The sequence below is a fragment of the Lynx canadensis genome, chromosome B4 (assembly GCF_007474595.2).
Source record: "Lynx canadensis isolate LIC74 chromosome B4, mLynCan4.pri.v2, whole genome shotgun sequence".
Lineage (NCBI taxonomy): Eukaryota > Metazoa > Chordata > Mammalia > Carnivora > Felidae > Lynx > Lynx canadensis.
In genome coordinates, this window is record NC_044309.1 from 79,711,139 (window position 1) to 79,733,660 (window position 22,522).

General features: G+C 55.1%; 2 protein-coding genes across 2 annotated transcripts; both read left to right on the forward strand.

Annotated features, from left to right (window-relative positions):
* Positions 1-228: 228 nt before the first annotated feature.
* On the forward strand, positions 229-6,744 carry HOXC13 (homeobox C13). Its single transcript, XM_030323138.1, has 2 exons — positions 229-961; positions 6,488-6,744. The coding sequence occupies exons 1-2, from the start codon at positions 229-231 to the stop codon at positions 6,742-6,744; spliced, it is 990 nt and encodes a 329-aa protein (XP_030178998.1).
* Positions 6,745-16,088: 9,344 nt separating this feature from the next.
* HOXC12 (homeobox C12) lies at positions 16,089-17,726 on the forward strand. The gene is made up of 2 exons (XM_030321041.1): positions 16,089-16,695; positions 17,488-17,726. The coding sequence occupies exons 1-2, from the start codon at positions 16,089-16,091 to the stop codon at positions 17,724-17,726; spliced, it is 846 nt and encodes a 281-aa protein (XP_030176901.1).
* Positions 17,727-22,522: the final 4,796 nt, after the last annotated feature.

Consider the following 22,522-nt stretch of genomic DNA (forward strand, 5'->3'; position numbering starts at 1 on the left):
CGGGAGGGGTGCAGAGGGGAGTCGGGCGGGAGACGGCGGATTTCTTAATGAAGTGTCCCCGCATGCGTAGAGGGACTGTGGGGAGGGAGGTGGAAGCACCCGGAGGAGGAGGGGAGGGGAAGGGAGGGAAGGGAGGAGGGATGGGGGAGGGGAAAAGAGAGCGAGGTGTCTCCCTAGCTCGCAGCCTCTGGCAAGTGGAGTTTTTAAAAAGCTCGAGCAGATCATGTCATGACGACTTCGCTGCTCCTGCATCCGCGCTGGCCGGAGAGCCTTATGTACGTCTATGAGGACAGCGCGGCGGAGAGCGGCAGCGGAGGAGGCGGCGGGGGAGGCGGCGGCGCGGGCGGCGCGGGGGGCGGCTGCAGCGGAGCGAGCCCCGGCAAAGCCCCCAGCATGGACGGGCTGGGCAGCAGCTGCCCGGCCAGCCACTGCCGCGACCTGCTTCCGCACCCCGTGCTGGGCCGCCCGCCGGCTCCCCTGGGCGCCCCACAGGGCGCCGTCTACACGGACATCCCGGCCCCAGAGGCTGCGCGCCAGTGCGCCCCGCCGCCGGCGCCCCCCACCTCGTCCAGCGCCACCCTGGGCTACGGCTACCCGTTCGGTGGCAGCTACTACGGCTGCCGCCTGTCGCACAACGTGAACCTGCAGCAAAAGCCTTGCGCCTACCACCCGGGTGATAAATACCCGGAGCCATCGGGCGCCCTGCCGGGTGACGACCTGTCCTCCAGGGCCAAGGAGTTCGCCTTCTACCCCAGCTTCGCCAGCTCCTACCAGGCGATGCCCGGCTACCTGGACGTGTCGGTGGTGCCTGGGATCAGCGGGCACCCAGAGCCGCGTCACGACGCGCTCATCCCCGTCGAAGGCTACCAGCACTGGGCTCTCTCCAACGGCTGGGACAGTCAGGTGTATTGCTCCAAGGAGCAGTCGCAGTCCGCCCACCTCTGGAAGTCTCCCTTTCCAGGTAAGGAAGGGGCCCGAGCGCCGCCGTCGCCAGGGACCCCTCCCCGCCCCGCCTGCCCCGGGGCTCCGCGCCTCAGCCACCCCCGCCGTCTGGCTCCGGCGCGCCGGCTCTGCTGGGCTGCCGATGGAGCCGGCCCGGCGAGCTGCGCTGAGGAATGCGCCGGGGAAGAAATCTGCTCCGACACGTTCCCCGGAGCTGCCCGGCCGAGAGTGAAGCAATCAGAGGCGCCCGATCGCCGGGCCTCCGGCTCCGCTCTGGTAGGGAGCTCGCCTCCTCCTCCCCCAGCCTGCTCCAGTCTCACGCGCGGCTCTTGGCCCCCCGTAGCCCGCTTCCAGCCAGGAATGGGGGTGGGGTGGGCCTTGGGTGCTTTGGAATCTGAAACCACCAGGACAAAACCCTCAACTCACCGAAAAATTGGGGGGGGGGGTGGATAAGAACTACCTCGCCTGAATTTTCAAGATCGTTCAGGCACTAGACAGGTTTTTTTGTTTTTGTTTTTTTGGATAGGGGTCTAATTTGCCGGTTCTAAAGAAATGCAGAATATTTTCTTTCATTGATTTATTTTAAGAATTCGGCCACGAATGTCCCGATCATGAAGGGATCCCAACTAAAATCTCTAGAGAGGGTGTAGAGAAAAGGGAGTTTGCATCTCTCTCCAGGGATAGAAAATTTTCTTTGCCTCTCTGGCATACTGAGCTCAAATCTTGTGGGTGTTCCCCCGCCAACTCCCCCAAATGTCGGAGAGAAAGAGAGTTTTCTATGTTTCAAACACAGAAAAAGGGGAATGAGGATGAGAAGTAGGGGACGGAAGACCTGTGCTGGATAGAGCTGGGATCCAGGCCTGGGTTAGGGACCCCTAAGTCTTTGCCTGTGTGTGCTGGGGATTTACCAGTGTCCTGTTTTTGTTTTTTGTTTTTTTTTCAACTGAGGCTATTACTGAACCAGAGGGGATCCTGCAATCCTCACCACTCCCCAGATGAGAAATGTCAGTTCCAGGTTTGTCAAATTCACATCAGGAGCTTAGGATTCAGCACTGCGCTGACAAATTACATATCCAGAGCCTAAGTCTGCTCTAGTTGTATGCAGAGCCTGGTGGGAGAGGGTTGACTGGCTCCATTCTATTGCCTACAGGAGTCCTGGGGGGCCCAGAGAAGCCACAAATGTCTCCCCATACTATGTAAAGGGGCCCCCAGCTCTACATGTGAGCCCAGGGACATTTTCACTGAGAATTATAGATCTGAAGACCTCCTAAGGGTGGGCCTGAAATTCCTCTGCATCCGGGATTGGGGAAAGGGCAGATGGTGAAAAAAAAAAATCACTGAATGGTGTTAAAAACTGTAGAAACTAACATTCTTGCAAATATTATGAGATTACTTAGTATAACACAACTGAATATCAGGGTGGGACCCACACTAGACACCCCATTTCTGGCTGTCAGAAGATTGCAGGATGATAGAATTTTAGTACGTTGGTATCATGCGTTACCGACTCTGTATGGGCCATAATATTTTTATAGAATAATTTCTGTTATTAACTACCTAATATGAAACACATGATGACACATTTCTAGACGACAGGCAATTCACATGTAAGTATACAATCATGTATTACAGAGAGACGGCCCTTTAATTCTCCATCTCACCCAAATGGAAAACTCCTTTGGAGACAGGGGTCCAGCAGGAATTCTGGGGAGCCGGTAGGCCATGCTAAGGGGCCAAGGGGCAGGGGAGCAGATGGCCACCTGGCCCACTGTGGGCAGAGGCACAGGTGTAGAGCAATGGGCAATGGGTTTAGCTTAGAGAGGTGAAGAGAAGGATACTCTGGCATCCTTGTGTATGTGGAGGGAGGTGGGGGTGAAGGATTGGAGAGAAGCTCAGAAATATCTTTGAGCAAAATATACATCTTAAAGATTCCCGGGGCGGGGGGGGGGAACTGCTCAGAATAAACACTTTTTGATCATAGCCTCCTAGAGAAAAATATCTTTGAAATAAAAAAAAAATACAGCCCAATTGAGATTTAATACACTTGCAAATTACGGCATGGAAATGGATATAAAACCCACTGTTTCTCAGCAGCTATGGGCTCACACACTCCCTGTGTAGAAATAGAACCAGGCTGGTGTATCTCAGTGAGTGCAGACGTCCAGGCAAAAAAGCAGATGAAAAAGAAATTATCTTCAGACACCCTCCACCTTTCTACCCACACAGAGATCTTTTAGAAGTAGTGAGATTTCCAGATAACTCTGTCTATGCAATTGTGGTTTTTTCCGGCAGCATCTAGGCATAAACACTACTGTCTCTCTTTAGCGCCTCTGGCTCTGAGAAACCTCATCTATGGCAGTCTGGGCTGGTGTGGGATATGGAGGCAATTGTTCAGAAAGATCCAGATAATTAGGGCCAAGATGTGTTGTGGCTTCTTCCTTCCCCCAATTATAGAGACCCTTGTTTCATTGCTCTTTTTTTTTTTCCTTCCTATGGTGAGATAGATACTTTTTTTTTTTTTTTAACAGAGAGAGGCAAAAATTCCAGAAGAGAATCAGCAAAAATTCCAAGATAGAATCAGAATGGGGGGTGGGGGGCAGAGAGGACAGGGAGAGACAGAGTCAGATGGGATTAGGGGAGACCAATAAAATGAAATAGTGGGTTCTTTGGGTCATATTGGAAGTCCCTACTGATAAGCTTTGGATTATGGTTGAGAAGAGGAGCTAGGATTCCTAGCTGGACAAAGTCCTCTACAGGGCGCAGAGCTCTGTCGTAAGAGTGGGTGGTCAAGAGCCAGTGGGCAGTAGGAACCATACACAGGACCCCAAGAGTAAGCTAGAGCTGAGCACTGATCTGATTTTTATTCGCTTTTCAAAGGTGTCTGTTAGATCCTCAGGTATGAAGTGGTGTGTGTGCGTGTGTGTGTGTGTGTGTGTGTGTGTGTGTGTAGATGTGTAGATGCTCTGGAGGGAGGTTAGGGAAGGCCTGATCATAAAATTAATAACCAAGTCCCCTACTTACTTTAGGCAGCATAGACACAACTCGAGGTCTAAACTTCCAGATGTTTCTACATCTGTGGATCCCAATTCCTTTCCAGACAAGACAGCGGACAATTAAAGGAGGCTTCTTTGAGAAGGCAAGACTGAACGTATTTTTCCAGGAGGCCAAAACAACCAACATTTTGGTCAGATCCATTAAAAACTTGGGCAAATCAAGCCTCGGCATCCTATAGAGAAAAATAACCAATTTAGACCAGTTATCTGTGTTTCAAAACGGATTTTTAAGGATCGTGTTGATTGACCCTCATCAGAAATTTAGAGTTGGGTTTAGGGGATCCAAAATTGGGAAGGTAACTATGAGCATTTTGAGAAAATGAGATAAAAAATCAGGGACAATTAGCTGGTTAATTCAGGAACCCAAACCCACTTTATCTCATTTTGCTCTCCAGTGAAAAGGAGGTATTTTGGAGCTGGATAGTACAAGAAAGGCTATTTCCATTTCAGAACTTACTACATCATGATGTCGAGCCAGAAAATCTCGGCTTAAAATCTGGCTCTGCTGCTTAAGTCATTTTACCCACTCTAAGCGTCAGATTCCTCCTCTTGTAAGTTGGGCTTAATAAAATAAACCTGAAAAAAATGTTCTAAGGATTTATTTTTTTTAAAGACATATACCTCATGGTATCACTACTTACTGTCTTCGTGTTACTCTTGTCCCAGAATCACCCATCTCCTGAATCATGGCTACATCTGTAAGAGTAAAACAGATTTGAGCACTGAGAGACGGTTAAAAATTATCTTGTACAAAAAAATCATTTTTAACCCAAAGGAGCTCTGTGAAAGTGAAGTTGTTTTGTGTTTCAGATTTTTTAAAAAAGCCTTGGCCCATTCCTACATAGGCAGACACAGGTGACAAGTACAACAATTTTCCTGAGAAATTGGCATCATGACAACAGCTAAACCAGGCCATTGGAACCCCCCTTTTCACATATTCTTCCTGAGTGCTTTATTTCCCACTGCATTTGATTGTGACCCTCTTCTCTTTCCAGCCTGTGTAGACAAGTATTCCTGGATGAGAGCAGACCCAATGGCAATGGTATAGAGAAGGTGTTTTATGAGGGTGGGGTGAGAACAAGCATTTCAGGAAGAGCTTTGTGTCTATGTTCTGGACTGCCTCTCTACTTCCCAAGGGCACTAAGAATGAAGGGGGGGGGGGTCCTCAAATATTCAGTCCTCATCATTGGCTTTTACCTGAAGAAATCTAACAATGACATTTTTTTTAAATTGAGGGGTGAATTATTCAGATAGTCCCCCCCCCACTCCCCACTTCCCCCTTGAAACTGTTGCCATGACCTTTTTATTAACAGGGATGAGAGTGGAGTGGAAGGGGGATATAAGTGAAATATATTGTTCTTAGTTCCTGGGAAATTCACAGAGCATAAAGAAATTGAACTAGCAGTGGTTGGGATAACAAGGTACTTAGGGTTTAAGGTTAGTGTTCCTGCATGCGATGGCCACAGTTTCCCTCAACTTTGGAGGAATGGAGAGGAGAGGTCTTTGGAGCAGAATTTGCTGTCTTGGTGAGTGGATGCTTGTAGGGGCAAGAGGAGGGGCACTGAGTTCTTTTTGTAGAAGACTTATGTGAACAGTGGGTTTTAGCCCAGAGGTCTCTCCTGGTACTTCCTTTGGTGGGCAGACCCTGGGGTGTGGACCCCTTAGCTCCAGGGGCCTGATGCCCTACAACTCAGGTCCAGGACCTCCTACCTTGGATGTCGTTAAATGGCTCACAACATTGGACTTCTAGAGCGATGGGCTCCCAGGCAGGCTGGCTTCACCTGGATACTTTTCTTCTCTACCTGTTCGTACAGGTCTCCGATTCCTAGGGTAGAAGCAGTGACCAAAGGCATGAGGCCCCACTTGGTGGTCTGTGCCCACCGAAGCTGTCTCTCAGCCATGTTCTCCCTCAAACACACAACAGAACATTTTCCCCCTGGTAATGGCACACAGTCTATACTAATGGTTGCCCAAATAATCTAACTGCAGGAAGGAGGAATTTTCCTGAATACCTGCAATCCTCTAGACCCTCAGACCAGGGTGGAATTTGTAGGGACCCTTTTACAGGTACAGGAGTCTAATAATGAGTGCTGTGCAGAGCCATATTGGAGCCTGAGGCAAAAGAAAAAAATCAGTACTACTGGTCCCACGTTTATCTTAAAATTTGTGATTTTGTTTATCATGGATTTTTTTGCACTTATTTTTTAAACATTGCCTGAAAATGTTATTTATTTCGATTCCCAAGTTTTTGGCGCCCCCTCCCCTCTTTTCAAGTTGGCATTAGGGGCAACACACCCGTGACCTCGCCTTAGCGGTGGCCTTGCTCATAACAGAGGCACAAAGGACTGGGGGGCAATCCCTCTGTCCCCTTGGAATCCCTGCCGCAACCTTGCGCCTACACGGTGATGCAACCTGGGGCGCACAGCCTGGTCGGTCCAGGGTCCAGACACACGACTCACTTCCCGCCGCCCGCCTTCTTTCTCTCCCCCCAGACGTGGTTCCCCTACAGCCCGAGGTGAGCAGCTATCGGCGAGGGCGCAAGAAACGCGTGCCCTACACCAAGGTGCAGCTGAAGGAGCTAGAGAAGGAGTACGCGGCCAGCAAGTTCATCACCAAAGAGAAGCGCCGGCGCATCTCTGCCACCACGAACCTCTCGGAGCGCCAGGTCACCATCTGGTTTCAGAACCGGCGGGTCAAAGAGAAGAAGGTGGTCAGCAAATCGAAAGCGCCTCATCTCCACTCCACCTGACCGCCCATCTGGCCACCCGCCCCATCTATTTATGTCGCCGCTTTGTACCATAACCGAACCCACCGATGGACGCTTCGCCGGTGCGGACGAATATTTAATGTTAACGAGAAAGAGTAACCGCGTCGCGGGAGGCAGAGAGGATCCGAGGGCGAGCTCCGCAGCCCCCTGCTCCCCACCCCATCCTCAACCCCCACCCCCATGCAGATGGGACCTACTAGCCTCTACAGCTTTGGAGGTGGGTGTGGGTGGGCTGTGGGAGGAAGGCTAACTGCCTCCACATCCCTTTGCCCTCGACCTTGGCTCGCCAGAAAACCTAATGGCAGCAGAGAGCCCGATCATTCCAACCAAAGCAGGGTTGGGGGACCCCGAATGACCCCATTCTTGCCTCATCCTTTGCCCAGGCAGGTTGATGACCCTCCTGAGGGCGGGGCCTCGGTGCAGGGCCTGGTGAGCTCATACCATCCCCCCCAGTTCCTCCTCCTGTTCCCAGTCCCTCCCGCGCTCCTTAGTTAGGCAAGATTTCCCAGTTAAGATTTTCTGTGCATATTTTAAAAGTCGCGTTAATATTAATGATACTTGTTAGGGATCTGGCATCGTGATTGGAGTACAGACAGCGCGTAGGTTTTCTTTCTTCCCTGTTTCAACAAAAGCTGGAATCGGTGGGGGAACTGCCCGCCCCCACTTCAACCAGGAAGCTGAATTTCTCCGGAGTCCCCACTGCCTCCTGTGTTCTGCTCTCCATCAACGTGCAGAGATCCAAGGAGATGGAAACTCCAACCACGCTGCTAAATCTCTCTCTTTCTCTCTCTCTCTCTCTCTCTCTCTCACTTTCTCTCCCCTTCCTCTCTCCCTCTCCCTCTCTTTACTGGGGATCAGGCCAGGCACAGAAGCAGAACGTTTTTCTAAGGAAAGGACAAACTTCTCTTCCAATGGGATGGAGAGTGGGTCCCCCAGCACAGCCCCTCTCCAGCTGCCCTTCCATGGAGGCAATAGCTGAGGAGACAGCCTCACACTTTCACTTTTACTGGTTGTCCAGAGGGAAGCAGTTTTCTTCCAGAAGGCCAAAATAACCAGCCCCCAATTAACCAGCTAATATAGACACCGCCTAACATTTCCCTCCTCAAAGGCCAACTCACTGCTGAGGGGGGGGGAGGCCCCTCACCTTCTCCCTTCCCACTGGTGCATTACAAAACAGTGTTCTTTTGAAATGTTCATCAGAAATAGGCTTTTTTAAAATGTGTGTATCTGTATATAGTATTGTGATGTCTGAATGACAACGTACTGAATGCAAAAAGAAAAAGAACCCCACAAACCTGTTTTTAAAATAAAATCTTTTTTTTTTTTTTGCCTTGATTTTATCGCTCAGATTCCTTCTGAAGACGCTTCTGTCCGCTTGCTCGTCAGGGCCATCCCTGATACCCTGACTCAGCCTGGGCGAGCAAGGGGAGGAGTGTAGACATCACCCCCAGCCGGGTAAATTCCAAACTCCTATTTTGTTCCGCTTACATTTCTAAAGTGAGTTACTTGGGTTGTTGACGTGATCTAGACAGGAGAAAAACACCATCCTCAGAATAGATGAGTGTATGTTGGGAAGAAACGGGTGTGATTAGCAACTGGGAAGGCCCGGAAGCAGGTGAGTGAGAAAAGTACGTTGCCATTGACCTCCGGTTAATAGTTGGGGGTCAGGCCTGGATTTAGGAGGTGAGAAGGCAGCGAGCACCCAGTTGGAGCTGGATGCTGCGGCGGTAGCGGACGGTGGTAGGGGCCCTCCTGCCCCCAGAAGGGTAGCCGGTTCAGGGCTGGGGCTAGGAAGGGCCTGCACAGCTGTCCTGATGGCTTGTAGCCCGCAAGCTCAGCATTCTTGGGCTGCTCTCTTTTGTCTTCCATCAATCTATGCCGAGACATCAGGCCGATAGGACCCTTTGGTCTTGCAGTTCACTAAGCCAACCCCACTTTCCCTCTCCAGCCTTGCTGGGAACCACAGTCTTCCAGGCAGTCAGGAGCCGCGTGGACTCTGCCACTAATTTGTTTCCCCCGTCGCGTCCGTCCGTGCCTATCTCCCTATCTGGCGGAGTTAATGAGATCGTTAAGTTGTCAGGTTAAGAGACTTTTAAAAAGCAGTATAGCCTAAAACAATGTTATCTCAGATTAAATCTTTACTGCAGCAATTTTTATTTATATATAATATTTTTTTCTCTCCTGAGACACAGAAAGACCGGAGGCGTTGGGTTGGAAATCAGAGTTCTCCGATCTCCCTTTGCCCAATGGCTGAAATTCTTACAATTTTATTTAAATAAACGTTTCTGGCGGTGAGACACATGCATGCGCGCGCACACACACACACACGCCACGGAGTATCACAGACAAAGAGCCTCAAGAATTCACTCTTGGTAGAGCCTCTGCTACTGATGCGGCTGCCGGTCCTGGTCCTGTTCTACTCCATTTCAACTCTGGGTTAGCCATCAAAGAATCACATGCTGGGAAGTGGAGGGTTAAGGGGGGAATAGGTGAACCTCCCAGGAATAAGGCTGGTTCTGAATTCCATGTCCCCACCCACCACCTTAACCTCTTCCCAGAACCCCGAGTCTCTCCTGAGGTGGAAAGAGGCGAAGACTAAATGTGTGTCAGAAAAAGGGACCGAGTAGACGAGAAGCCTGGGGCTCTCTTGATATGGGCCCCCATTCCTCTTGAGTGAAGGGTACATTGGCTAGTCCCATGACAGCCAGAGAAGCGGAAGGTGGAGACTGGGGGAAAAGAGAAGTCTGGAGTTCTCCAAGGGATCTCTCCACTTCTGCATGCAAACCCACACCTATGAGCGAGTCTTCCCACACAGAGGGACCCTCCGTAAGGCCCCAGAAGGGGGCGATGGAAAAAAGGAGGAAGCTCATGCAGACTCCTGGGGGCACTGGAAACCCAGGCAAAGACTGCAGTTCCTTGAGACCCTGGGAGCCCCAGTGTGCCAGGGTGTTTAGGACCCTCTCCCGCCCTGGATTAGATGTGTCTGGATGGGTTTTGGAGGATTATCGTGCCTGGATCTGTTTTGGAGATGCCTCTCCCATAAGAGTAAGCAAGCATGAGAATGGCCATTCCTGTGCGAGACAGGTATCCTGTGAGTGTGTGTTCTGGGGAGGCCAAGTTGGGAAGATGTATTATTCTTTTCCCGATTGTGTCGGTCCCTTAACTTTTCTTCCTCCAAGAATTGGCATTGTCTTTGGGGACTCAGTGAGACATTCCTGTGAAGGTGTATGTGTGCATGTGCACACTCGTGTGCAGCCACGTGTGTGTGTGTGAGCTTTTGACGAGTGGAGAATTTCCTCAGACTTCACTGCCCCTTGTGTGTGTGCAAGCATGTAAGTAGGAATGTTGTTATCTCAGAGTGTAGGGTGTGTTTTCTTTTCTTTATTCAAATCTATAAGTAGCCTTTCTTCCCAAGGCCAGTCTCCTAGTGTTGGTGTGAGAGGCTGCGATACACATTAGGTTGCAAGGGGATACAGGAGGTGTGAAGGGCTGTTGCCCCTGGAAACAGACAACAGCCTTTCTCCTCTGGGACTGAGGATCCTGCGATCTTTCTCATGATCCAGTCTCACTCCCCACTCCCCATGCCTCCCCCTGTCCCCCAGGCCAGGACTAAGGAACCTGGCTGGCTGGGAACCCCACAGGACTGTCCATCTGGAGGTCACTTTACCAGGCTGCCAGGGAAGTCTCAGATCCTTTCCTGGGCTTGGGGGAAAAACCCTTCCCCACCCACATCTTAGTCCCCAGACCCAGGGCCAGCAGAATAGGCCTTTCAGCCGGTAGTCCCACAGCCAAGAACCCACCTGAGAGAGCAAGGCCAGTAGTTCTCAGGGAGATCCCTCCACGACTGTCTCCAGACCATCTGCTCCTGAGGCTGACCCACAGGCGGCTGGGTCAGCAGGCCAGTGTGGGTGTGAGGCAGGGGCGGTCCCTGGGCCAGTCTCCATCTTTCAGGGATTGGAGCTGGGAACCCTGAGGCAGGTCCCCCTGTTAAAAAACGAGCTCCCCACCCTAGGATCCACCTGTGTCCGACTTGAATGGTGTCGGGAGCCCACCCCTCAAAAAACCCCAAGTGCTGGTTTGGGCAGATGTGTATCCAGACCTGTGCTGGTGGAGGATTGAGGGGCCCTGGGGAGCGAGGGGCTTCTGGGAGGAGGAGGGGGCCAGAGCCTTTTCACAACCAACCAGGCTCTTCCTCTTTTAGCCTTGACCGTGACTAGGTCTTTCTGACCTTGACATCACAGGGAACACAGGGAAGGGGGGCAGGGTGGAAAAGGCCTTGATCTTCCGGTGGCCAGAGAAGGGGAGGGCCGCTCGCCCCCTTGACGCGCCATCCCCCTTCCCGCCAGGGCCCGCCGCCTCTGTTTACACACAGAGGAGGTGTCGTCTCCAGTCTAGACAGGGGCGCTAATAACGCCCATAAAAGGCGGCCTCTCCAGAGATGTTCTGCAACTCAGCTCCCGCGCGCCTACCGCTGGCCGCTCCCTCCGCCTCCTCCGCCCCGCCCTTCTCAGATACCAGGCTGGGCCGGCGGCGGCCTCGGGGAGGGGGCATCCAGAAGGTTTCTAGAGGCTGAGAATCCCCGCCCCGCACCCTTCTGAACCTCTTCTGTCTCCAAAGGTAAGTAGACTCCCGCTCTTCCAGCCCAGCCTCGAGATTCGCAGCACAGTCTCCAACCTCCACCCGCCCCCTGGGCCGGTTGCCCCCACCGCAGTCTGCCTGCCCACCCCCCCTTTACCCCCTCCCAGCCCTGGACTTGGGGCTTGGATTTGGGAAGCAGTGGATGGCTGGGCAGAGTAGACCCCAGGCATGTCTTGGCCTCTCCCCAGGGCTAGGCCTGGCGAGAAGCCATGGTCACTGCCAGCCGCTGGCTGTGGGGCAGAGGGCACTCGGGTAGTCCTCACCCCTTACGGAGCTTCGAGGTCGCGGAGACCAGGCCCTGGGCTCCCGGATACGGTGCAGGCGGCTGTGGGCGTGGCGTTTGATGGGAGTGGTTTTTTTTCTTTCTTTCTTTCTTTTTTTTTAAACTTGGTCCCCACACCTTTCCTGACACTCAGTAATTCACTAGGCGGAGGAGATCCTCTGCTGGCGGAGGGGGAAAATGTCAGAGCCGCGAAACTATTTAACCATTGGTGCGCCGAAAGAACGGAGAAAAGGGGGGAAGAGGGCCCATTTAGGGATGCTCAGGTGAGAGGTGGAGACATGGTCTTCCAGATGTCCCCGCTTGGGACCCCCCCTTCATTTCCTGAGTGGCCATTGTGGTGGGAGCGGGCCCAGAGATGCCGCAGAAGGATTAGAGGAGGTAAGGAAGCTCGCTGCTGACCCCAGGCCTCTTGTGTGAGCTTGAAAGCCTGACTGGGCCCCTCACCCAAGGTTCCTTTAAAGCCTCCCCCCTTCTTCCCGTCAGGCTGCAGATCCCTAGAAAGCAGCACCTGGAGAAGGGGTCTCCCTATTTTCTTCTTAAGTCCTGGACACCCGGAGGGGTGGCTGGGAACCAAGGTGGGCTCCATGGAGGAGTTAGGGAAGGGAAGAAAGAGGAGACGGAGTCCCCCTACCTCCATCCCTCAGCCTTGTCTGAACCCGACAAAGATGCTGAACCAAGGCGGACCCGCCCCAAAGGAACGAAATAGAGAGGTCTGAAGGGTCGGATGGGGGTCCAGACCTTCCTCATCGGCCGCTTTTCATCTCCCCTATCCCCGCCCGCTCAGTGCCAACACACCCCCCATCGGGGGCCCAGGCCCTGACTTATTTGCATACGCGGCAGAACCGCTTTCTGCAAACTAGGCAGTGACCTTGAACTGGGCCACCGAGGCCTCTCAAGTGACCGTGGAGAAGGCAGCACCGCGCGGAATAATTCTGACCTGGGGTCGGTGGGGGAGCCAGATCACAGCAGCTAGCAATCGCTCCTCGGTGGCCTGAGCCTCACGCAGCCGCTTGGCCCCTGTCACCCGAGCCCTCGCGGACGCGGGAGGGATGCAGACAGGCGGCGCGGGGGCCAGCTGGTGGGTGCGCCGGAGCACGAGGGCTGCCTCGGGTCTTCAAGGAGAGCCTTGGGCCGCGTCCTAGCCTTCAGTTATAATTAACCCCTGAGTTAATGAGCGGGGCATGGTGGAGCCAGGCCAGCTACAGCAGGAGCCCGTGGCTCAGGGGCCAGCAGGCAGGCCGCCTCCACTAACCTTGTGATTTGATGAATGTGCGGGCGAACGGACGCACAGATCGCTCCGCGGTTCCAGAGCCTGGGTCTGGCCAATTATAGTTTCGCATGTGGGCTGCGAAATGCGGCTGGATGAAACTCTCGGTTAGACGCAGCTACCCGGCGCTTTGAGCTGCGAGTCCCTCCAGGTCCCCCTCCCTCAGCCCCAGTCGGTTCCCGCCGCCGAGGCCGGTTTTAAATTTGAGGCTTCGCACCCGAGCCTCCCGCCGGCCCCGGGGACCCAGGCTGGGCGCGGCGCTCAGGGGCCTGTTCGTGGGAGCTTGAGTTAAGTCAGGGGCCGAGCTGCGTGTGTGGCTGGGTTCCCTGAAGGTGGGCAGATCAGCGGTGGCGCACTGGGATTGCCTGGGTCCTCGCCGGCATCCTGAAAACCCTCAGGCTCACGATGGGCCTCGAGGAGCTGGACCGGGGATGCGAACGTGGCTGGTGGTTCTCGGCGGCTCTCCCTGAGAGGAAGCAGGGCCAGCTGCACGGAACCAGGAGGGATGTGTGCGTGTGCCACTGCCCACAGAGTCCGAAACCTGGGGAAAGTGGCCTTTTCGGTTGGGGCCGGATCCGACTGGGAGACACTGGAAGAAGGAAGCCCTCACTCCGTTCTCATTTCCCCCAGCGTTCTATCTGCCGCCCTGTGGCCGCGGCTCTGTGTGCTCAGCGGCCTGGCCGGAGGGCAGCGTGCCGGGCTCTGGGCCTGAGATTTTCCAACGAGGGAGGGACACGGGGAGGCTGAGGCCTTCCTCCTGGGGTCCCCTCTCGAGGAGACTGGAGTCATCTGGAAGAGTAAAAGAGAATGGGCAGAAGCCTCTGCCCCACACGGACTAGTGATTACTCCGCGCAGCTCAGCTCGGCATCCCTCACACCAACAATAGCGGCTGAGCACGGAGGCCTGGAGGCCTGGAGACCCTGCTGCCTGCGCAGGGTTCTGGTCGAAAACAGCAACAATCTTCAAGTCACACACCCCCCCTTTTTTTTAAATCTGGAGGACCCAACTCACCCCCAAATAAACGTTTTAAAAATTAAATTTTCAGTGGTGCTCATCAATGCATCTCGGAAAGGGGGCATAAATAGAATGTTGGAGATGCTGTGACGTGGAACTTGCGGCGCAGGGATGCTTCCTTCTGCAGCCGCGCAGCCCCGTAATCAATTAGGCACCAAAAGGCCAATCCAGGCGGTCTCCTGCCCGCCGCTCGGCGCCCCGGCTCGCGCGGTTCTGACTGGAGGTGACTGCACGGGGCTCGCATCTCACCGCTCGGCCTCGGTTCGGCAAGTGGGCCCGGCGGACGTGGGGCGGGCTCCTGGGCGCGGGAGGGGCCTGGCCGGGCAGCCGGGGCAGCCGGGGCGGGGAAGGGGAAGGGGAAGCGGGGCGAGGGGCGGGCGCCGCGCTGGGAGCTCTGAGCTGCGCCGGGCAGGGCGACGCTCTTGCAGACAAATTTCTGTCCGAGGGAGCAGTTCGGGTTTAGGAAATGAAATCGCCTGGCGAGCTGTGGAATTCGAAGAATCTGAGTTTCTCTCTGCCGCGTCCTGCAGAGGAGAGAGGGAGAAAAGGGGAGATGAGAAGCCTCAGCTTAGATCTGCTTTTGTAGGTTCAGCTCATTCTCAGATACTTAACTTTCACCTACGTGGGTTGCTTTCTGCCCGATTCTCACGGAGACCCTCGGTTTCTCCATCTAGCTCTTCCGATGCTTCCCCGTATGTAGACGTTTGCTGAACTATCTGTTGGACTTTGTATTACTTAAAGCCGTTCATATTGTAGAGGAGCCTGAAACAATCAAATAGAAATCCGAGTATTTTGTCTACTAGGCACCAATAGGATACACCTAGTGTTGAAGGCTTTGTTTTGTTTTTCATTTTAATCCGCTTATCTGTATTCTGTGGACCTGGTTGAGATCAGATTGTGGTTTCCAGATGTCGATTAATCTCATTAATGGCCAGCGTCGGGTTCTCAGCCTTTTCTGAAAGGAGCTGCCGAGGTTAGCACCGTAAATATAATTTTAAGCCCCCAACAAGATCATTCTCTGGATCCCTCTCCCTCACCCCCAGCACACCTACTGGCATTGGCACCGCCATCTGATGGTCCCAGCGGCAGGCTAAGATGGTTCTTGGTTCTGGAGTGTGGGGGAACACTCCGAAGTGGGAATCGGGAGCCTCTCAGGCCAGCCCAAGCTCTGCTGGAGTCCCAGAGCCTCTTGCTGCAAAAACTCTGGAAGACCCCCCCAGAAGCTCATGTGACCCACAAAAGTCACAAGGAAGAGTAGTTCAGGCCCCCAGGTTTTCAAGAGCAGGTAGTCAGGTCCACATCGAGCTGGGCACCTCCTTTTCCTGCTTCCTTTCTGCATGCATCCTATAATGGTGAGTGGAAATGTGAGGCTAGGGTGGCTTCCAGCTTGGGGGTGGGGTGGGGAAGTGGGAATACCCAGCATTGCAATTCTCTCATAGTCCTTCCTGGAGGAAAGGACCCCAAGTGTCCCCCCAAATTCCTGTGCGGATAGAGCTGAGGAGGGGGAGTACCGCAGTAGCAGGGCTGGGAAAGACCGTGGCAGGGAAACCTGTCCTTACCCCCACTTCGCCTCTACTGTAAATAAACCCCGAGCCAAAGGGCTCATCCGTCTCCTTAAACAGCCAGTAAACTTTATATGACACAATATCTAATAGTAATTTATTGGGGAGATATTGTAAATTCCAACGGTTTTAGTTAATAAAGGAGCTAATTAAAGAGGGACAGGCTGTGCTTGGCCAGCTGTTGGCGAGAAGATAATACATCTGGGGGGGGGGGGTGCATGGTGCAGAAGTGTGTTTGTGCGGGGATTTTTGGTGTGGCTTTTTCCCTTTTGCCCCGGGTCGGGCGATTGACTCACTGTCTGCATTAGGTTTTATGATATTTTTAAAAACCAGAAACCAGCGACTAAATCTGCCCCCGAGTTTTGTCTCTCCCCCCCCCACCCCAGAGTGGGGAAGGGGGAAGTTGGAGTTGGTGCAAGGTGGGGGGATTCGCTGTCCCCACCCATCCCCCTGGCGGCGGCGCCCACGTGAGCCGGATGGCCAATGGGTGGCCGGTGCAGGTTTAACTATGTTTAATGTCAGATAGCAATAAAGTAGAAGCTGCCGGCCGGGCCCCGCGGAAATGGGCGAGCATAATCTCCTGAATCCCGGGTTTGTGGGGCCGCTGGTGAACATCCACACGGGAGACACGTTCTACTTCCCCAACTTCCGCGCGTCCGGGGCGCAGCTGCCAGGGCTGCCTTCGCTGTCCTACCCGCGCCGTGACAACGTGTGCTCGCTGCCCTGGCCGTCGGCGGAGCCCTGCAATGGCTACCCGCAGCCCTATCTCGGCAGCCCGGTGTCGCTCAACCCGCCCTTTGGCCGCACGTGCGAGCTGGCGCGCGTGGAGGACAGCAAGGGTTACTACCGCGAGCCGTGCGCCGAGGGCGGCGGGGGCCTGAAGCGTGAGGAGCGCGGGCGCGACCCGGGCCCAGGAGTCGGGCCGGGGGCGGCGCTGCTGCCGCTGGAGCCGTCGGGGCCCCCTGCGCTCGGTTTCAAGTACGACTACGCGGCGGGCGGCGGCGGCGGCGACGGGGGCGCGGGACCCCCGCACGACCCGCCCTCGTGCCAGTCACTGGAATCCGACTCCAGTTCGTCCCTGCTCAACGAGGGCAACAAGGGCGCCGGCGCCGGCGACCCGGGCAGCTTGGTATCGCCTTTAAACCCCGGCGGCGGGCTCTCGGCCAGCGGTAAGCACCCCGGCCCACTCTTGAGGCGTACTCAGGACCGGACAGCTCACCGGGGCGGGCAGGGTAGGACTGAGCTAGGGCCGCCTGGGGTGACAGAATGTGTGGTGAGGAAGGGCTTCTTTTAAAAAGAAGTGCGGGGTGGGGGGAGTGCCTATAAACATGTAAATATCCCCATAAAAGAACTGGAGAGATTCCCCTTTTCTGGACCTGCGGCTGGCTAGAGGGGGCAGGGAGCTCCGGCGAAGGGGAGCTCCAGACTTCCCCAGGCCTAGGGGTGAGGGGTGGGGACCGAGAGCTTGGTCTCTGCTCTCTAGGACCTCACCCCCCCCCCCCCCCCCGCCTTCGCACAGACTCTGTTACCTACATTTTTTTTCTCTCTCTCTTAAGAAACGCCAGTGGACCTGGTTTACTCTGGCCACTGGCTCATTCATGTCTGTTCTAGCTGATCAGGGACCCAGCACATCCTGGAGAAGGTGAAAGGAAGGGGCCAGGATATCCGGGAGCAGAAGAGCTTTGGGGAGAAGTGAGGGGTTCGAAGCACAGAGGGTCCAGGGATACTACCGGTGGGAAGTCCAGTCGAGGAGGCCAGGAGGAGCGAAAGGGGGGAAAGAGGATGATGAAGGTGGGAGAGTTGATGGGGATGGGGGTCTGTGTAGAAGAGGGGAGATGGGAGAGGAGAGGCCTGGGGTTGGGCGGTTAGGCCAAGGTGCAAAGGGCTGGGGAAGGACCGAGGGCACTGGGCTTGTCACCTCTCGGTCCTCTGGCCAACGCTGCCGGTTCGTCTCCACCCAGGCGCGCCCTGGTACCCGATCCACAGCCGCTCCCGGAAGAAGCGCAAGCCCTATTCGAAGTTGCAGCTGGCGGAGCTGGAGGGGGAGTTTCTGGTGAACGAGTTCATCACGCGGCAGCGCCGGAGGGAACTCTCAGACCGCTTGAATCTTAGTGACCAGCAGGTCAAGATCTGGTTTCAGAACCGGAGAATGAAAAAGAAAAGACTTCTGTTGAGGGAGCAAGCTCTCTCCTTCTTTTAGGCAGCAAGACACGGGCACCGGCCCCGGACTGAGCCTGTCTCTGGCAGGGAGCAAGAGGGGGCGCTGCCTGGGACCCAGTCCCCGCTTAGAACGCCAGGCATCTCTGGCAGGCCCTCCCTGGACATCCTCTTGTCTGTTTTGTTTGTGGTTCCCTCCCACACACCCCCAGCAGGCCCTGCCAGGTCCCAGAGAGAAGGGAAGAAGCCAGCCAAGGAGAGAGGAAGCCCACAGCTGCAGGCAGGGGATAGGGGCAGGGAAGGCTGAGGTGCTGGGGAAGGACTGGTTTGCAGTGGGACCGGGGCACTGGGCCCGGGGCTGAGGAGCTGGAGCAAAGGTAATCCAGGCGCCCCCCTCCCACCACTTTCCTTCCGTGGTCGGAAGTCAACCTGCAGTAGGCAAAAGTGGGGACAGTGGAACCGAGGCCCCCCAAACTCCCAGCGGTTGGGGTTAGGAGAGGTGGAGAGGAGGGAGCAAGAGTGGAGCGTCGGCGGAGAGATTGGCAGGGGTCAGCGTAGCTACGCAAGGGCAGGAGGAAGTGGAGAAACCTGGGAGGAAGTGCGGTTTGGGAGAAAAGAGTGATCATTAATGCCCAGTAAAGTCCGCTGGGGTCTGGTCCTCTAGGCCTGGAGGCCGAAGGGGCCGAGGCACAGGCGTTTGACAGAGCCGGCTGCGGACAAGGCGACCATCAGCCTTAAGTCCTCTCTGGGGCGGGCTGCCTGAAAAGTCTCCTGGTCTCCAGCCCTCTCCCGACGCCTCTGCCCGCCCATTCGCTCACAGGTGTGCTGCCAGGCACTCTTCCTGCCGCCTAGGCGGCTGCGGACCGGAAGCCGCAAGCGCGGAATTGAGAGCCCAGCGGACGCAGCCTGGGGCATAGTAGCCACCCCAGGGACCCCCACCTGGCCCTCCAGGAAGCCCAAGGGGCTGTGAAAGAGTCTGCGAAGGGCGGCATTGATTGGCCGGGAGAGTTTCTGGCAGCCGCCCGCTACCGCCGATTCTCCCTTCCCCGCTGGCGTTCACGGTCACGGCCGGCCAGAGGCTGGACCGGCATAATTTACGAGGCAGGAGGAGAATCTGCCCCTAAAGGGGCTACCGGCCGCAGAGGCCCCTGCTCAGCCCTGGTTTCCCAGGCTGGTGACAATGAAGGAGGGGGGCGCTGCAGTCCCCCACACAACTCCTTTCTCTCTTTTACCCACCCCCATTCCACCCGCCCCCCCCCCCACCCCACAACGTCGCCCTTTGTCTCAGGATCCTCTGCCTCCGCCTCCCCCTGGCCGGCGAGGCGCCGAGTACAAGGACCAGAGCTGAAGGAGGGACACATCCTCAGAACCGGTCGGAAGCCAAAGAGTGGCTTCTTCTGCAGAGGGCCTTTTATTCAAAGCCCCCTTCAGGCCCCAGCCCCAGCCCACTAGATCTAGGCTGGCTTAGGAGAGAGAAGCAGTGGAGAAGCTCGGCACCTTCCTGCACTCCGTTTTTATCCCTCTTGGTGAGAGTTCCCCCGACTTCCCCTCTGCCCACCCACCCACCCTTGCAGGAGCAAGAAGGGCAGAAACAGGGAGCTGATGAGAGTTAAGCCCAGCCTGGACACTGTGAACTGGCCTGCCAGCTTGGAAGTTCTTCCTGCCCTGGAAGAGTCTCTCCTAACACCCCCTCCAATGGCAATCCACAGAGCCTGCCGCTCTCCCACCAGCACACAGCGTCAAGTCCCTGGACAAGACTGTGCAGAGGCATGGGCAAACCCAGGCACAGCGGAGCCCGGCACCCCCACTGGTCCCACCCCACCCCCCCCAACAGTACTTGTAAGCCGGCAGCCTCATATGTCCCCAAATGCAGCCCTGCAGAGTGGCGGTACAATCACATGCCCTCATCGCCACTGGGCACCTGCCACACCTTCCCCACTGACATAAACTTGTTTCACCCATATACAACAAGTTCACAGAAGTCAGCGCCATTCCTGCTGTCTGCACAATCCCTTGTGGGCTGGCCCTGAGTGTGAGGCACTCTCCCCTTTGCCTGGTCATCCATGTACCCCTTCGTGCAGCCCCTCCTGTGACCTTGTGGGCTCTGGGGTGCTGGACTCAAGCTTCACCCCTCCAGCCTGACTCCCACAGCCTACTAGAGAAGAGAGACCAGAACACTCCAAAGGGGGTGGGGGTGTAAAGATATGCAATATTCTCTTCCTGTCGCTTTAAACTTGACTTCCATGAGCTTCTCTGTCAATCTGTGTCCTGTTCTCTGTGTCCCTTGCTAGTACCTAGTCTAGTCTCTGTGGGTAGATGCCCTCCCCAGCTCTCTGTAGTGTGCCCTCCTAGTCAAACGTCTGTCTTTAGCACGTTTTCCCTTTATAGAGTCCTTGTACAGAGTTGCTTCATCATATTAATATTAATAATAATAATTAAAACATGACTGAATGATGATGTGATTTTTTTGAGAAAAAAAATTTGAACTGGGTCCCCATACATGGTCTTTTCTGCCTAGAAAGAATGGGATTCCCAGGCTCCTGACTGTCCCCTACTTTATTTTCTCCAGTTCAGGTGAATAATAAAAATAATAAGTGTATAATAATAAAGGAAGAACGGTGCAGGGGCAACAAAAAACATACGAGCAACCAAGATCTGTTCATGAGCTGCCGTCTCTAGTCCCAAGCAATTACTAGCAGAGAGAAAATTGGGGGATAGTAGGTTGGGGGGGAGGAGAGGGACAGCTAAGGAGTCATGGGGCCATAAAAATAATGTAGACAGCCCAGAGGAGACTGTAACCACTTTCAGGGCCAGAAAGAGGAAGTCTGGGCTGCAGGATCCCCAGAAGTGAAGCCAGAGTAGGGACTCTAGCAGGTTGGAGCAGGGATGGCAGGAGTGCCCTGGGATAGGGGGCAGGGGTTGGTGGAAGGACACTTCAAGTCCATGGTCTAACCCCATGGCTTCACTCTGAGAGCACATTTTGAACACTGCACAATGAATAGGCAGGGGACTAAAAACCCCTTGGAGCTGGTGAGATAGGCTCCATCTTCCCCAGCCAGCAACTTCTTCTGGGCCATGCCAGAGACCCAGGGCAGAACCAGAGTCCAGGTCCCAGCAGAGCCCAGGGGCCCTCTGTACCTCCACATTGCCCCTTCCTTCCGGGTGGGTCATCCTTCCTCTGCCTCCACGCTTGTGCCTCTGGTCCCTGAGTTTCCCTTTCTCACAGCCTGGCTCCAATTATGGAGTCTCCTCCAAATTCCTTCTCCACCCTTCTGGGGCTACTTTGGAATAAGGAGCCCCCACAGAGCCCAGTATCCAAGCCACACCCCTGCCTTGAAATCTCTCTCTCTCTCTCTCTCTCTCTCTCTCTCTCTCTCTCTCTCCCTTCTTTTCCTTACTCCTGCAACTAGAAAAACTAACAGATTTAGATTGAATCCCATTCTCCTTTAGCCCCTAACCCACAGCTTGTCTTGTGCAGCTGAGGGGTTTGGGCAGGAAGGAGATCCCAAGCTTTGGGAGTTACTCATACAAAGGCCCCCACAGAGTATAGGCAAAGCTGGGGACAGGATAGCTTCTGGCAGCCATGAGCTGGGAGAGGGACCGGGTGGCTGCGCCTGCGTCTGAATTAAGGCGGGGGTGGGCGTGTTGAATCCCAGTGAATCCAGGCCAGAGACTAAGCTCTTCTTAGGACACATCTATACGGGGGGGAGAGTTAACAGTGAAGGCATTTCTGGCTAAAAAGAAAGGAGTAAATTTAAAGAAGTTAGGAATAACTGGCCTTTAATTTATTCCCTTGATTTAGTCCCAGAGACACTGCAGCTCTGAGAGAGGAGGTACTTTGTTGGGTGGTGTCTACACAGGTCCCAAGAGTCAATAACTGAGAGACTATCAGAGAAGGAGAGACACTATAACCTCCTCCCCATGGCTGAACAACAAATCCTTGGGTCTCTCTGCCAAGGAGAGTGTAATGGTGGGAGCGGCAACCCAAATACTCAGGGTAAGGCTGAACTCTGCATCTGGGCAAGGATTGCATCTATTTTGCAACCGTTTGTCTGATTTAAGCCCTCAAACTACTATTTACTCCACGGACTTTAAGACAAAGAGCTCCGTGTCACAAACTGGGTCTTGAGGGGCAAGAAATGGAGAGAATTATCTGGATAATGCAATGAGGGTGGAAATAATTCTGCTGCTGTGTATTTGTAAGCTTATATCATCCAAATGAGCTGTGTATTTGGCCCTGGCTATCCACCCAGTTCTACTCCACTCTGACCTGCATAGACACAGCTAGGGTATTTAAGGCAGCTATTGAGCGAGCGGGCGGGAGATGGGCCAGGCAGCCCGGGTCCCGTGGATAGTAATGCAGCCGGAAACTGGGCGCGCGATCGATGGCTCAGACCCAGAGCAGAGCAGGGACCGCCAGCTCGATCTCCGAACAAAGCAAACCCCCGGGACCTTGGGTTCCGGACAGGCCAGAGCCCCCGCCCATCCTCCCCGCCATTACCAGGAAAGCAGGAGCGGTTCTTAGGCCCCGGGCCCGCGCGGGAAACGCACCCCGGAGCCCCCAGCCCTCTCCGCGCGGCGGGCACATGGAGGCGCCGAAGGGTCCGGTGTAATTCAGAGCGAGGTGGGCTGCAGGAGGCGGATCCTGCAGCTGCGCGGATGCCGAGCCTTAGACCCCCGCGGCCGCCTTCCGGCGGCTGCCTCCGTCGAGACGGAGTTGCGGGTTTTCCGTGGAGAAGCGTGCTGCCGGCGCCCGCCGACCCCGAACGCCTCGCACCGCTTGCAGCCCGGCGCCGAGCTCGCGGTCGCGGCTCTCGGGGACGCTCCGAGACAAAGGCG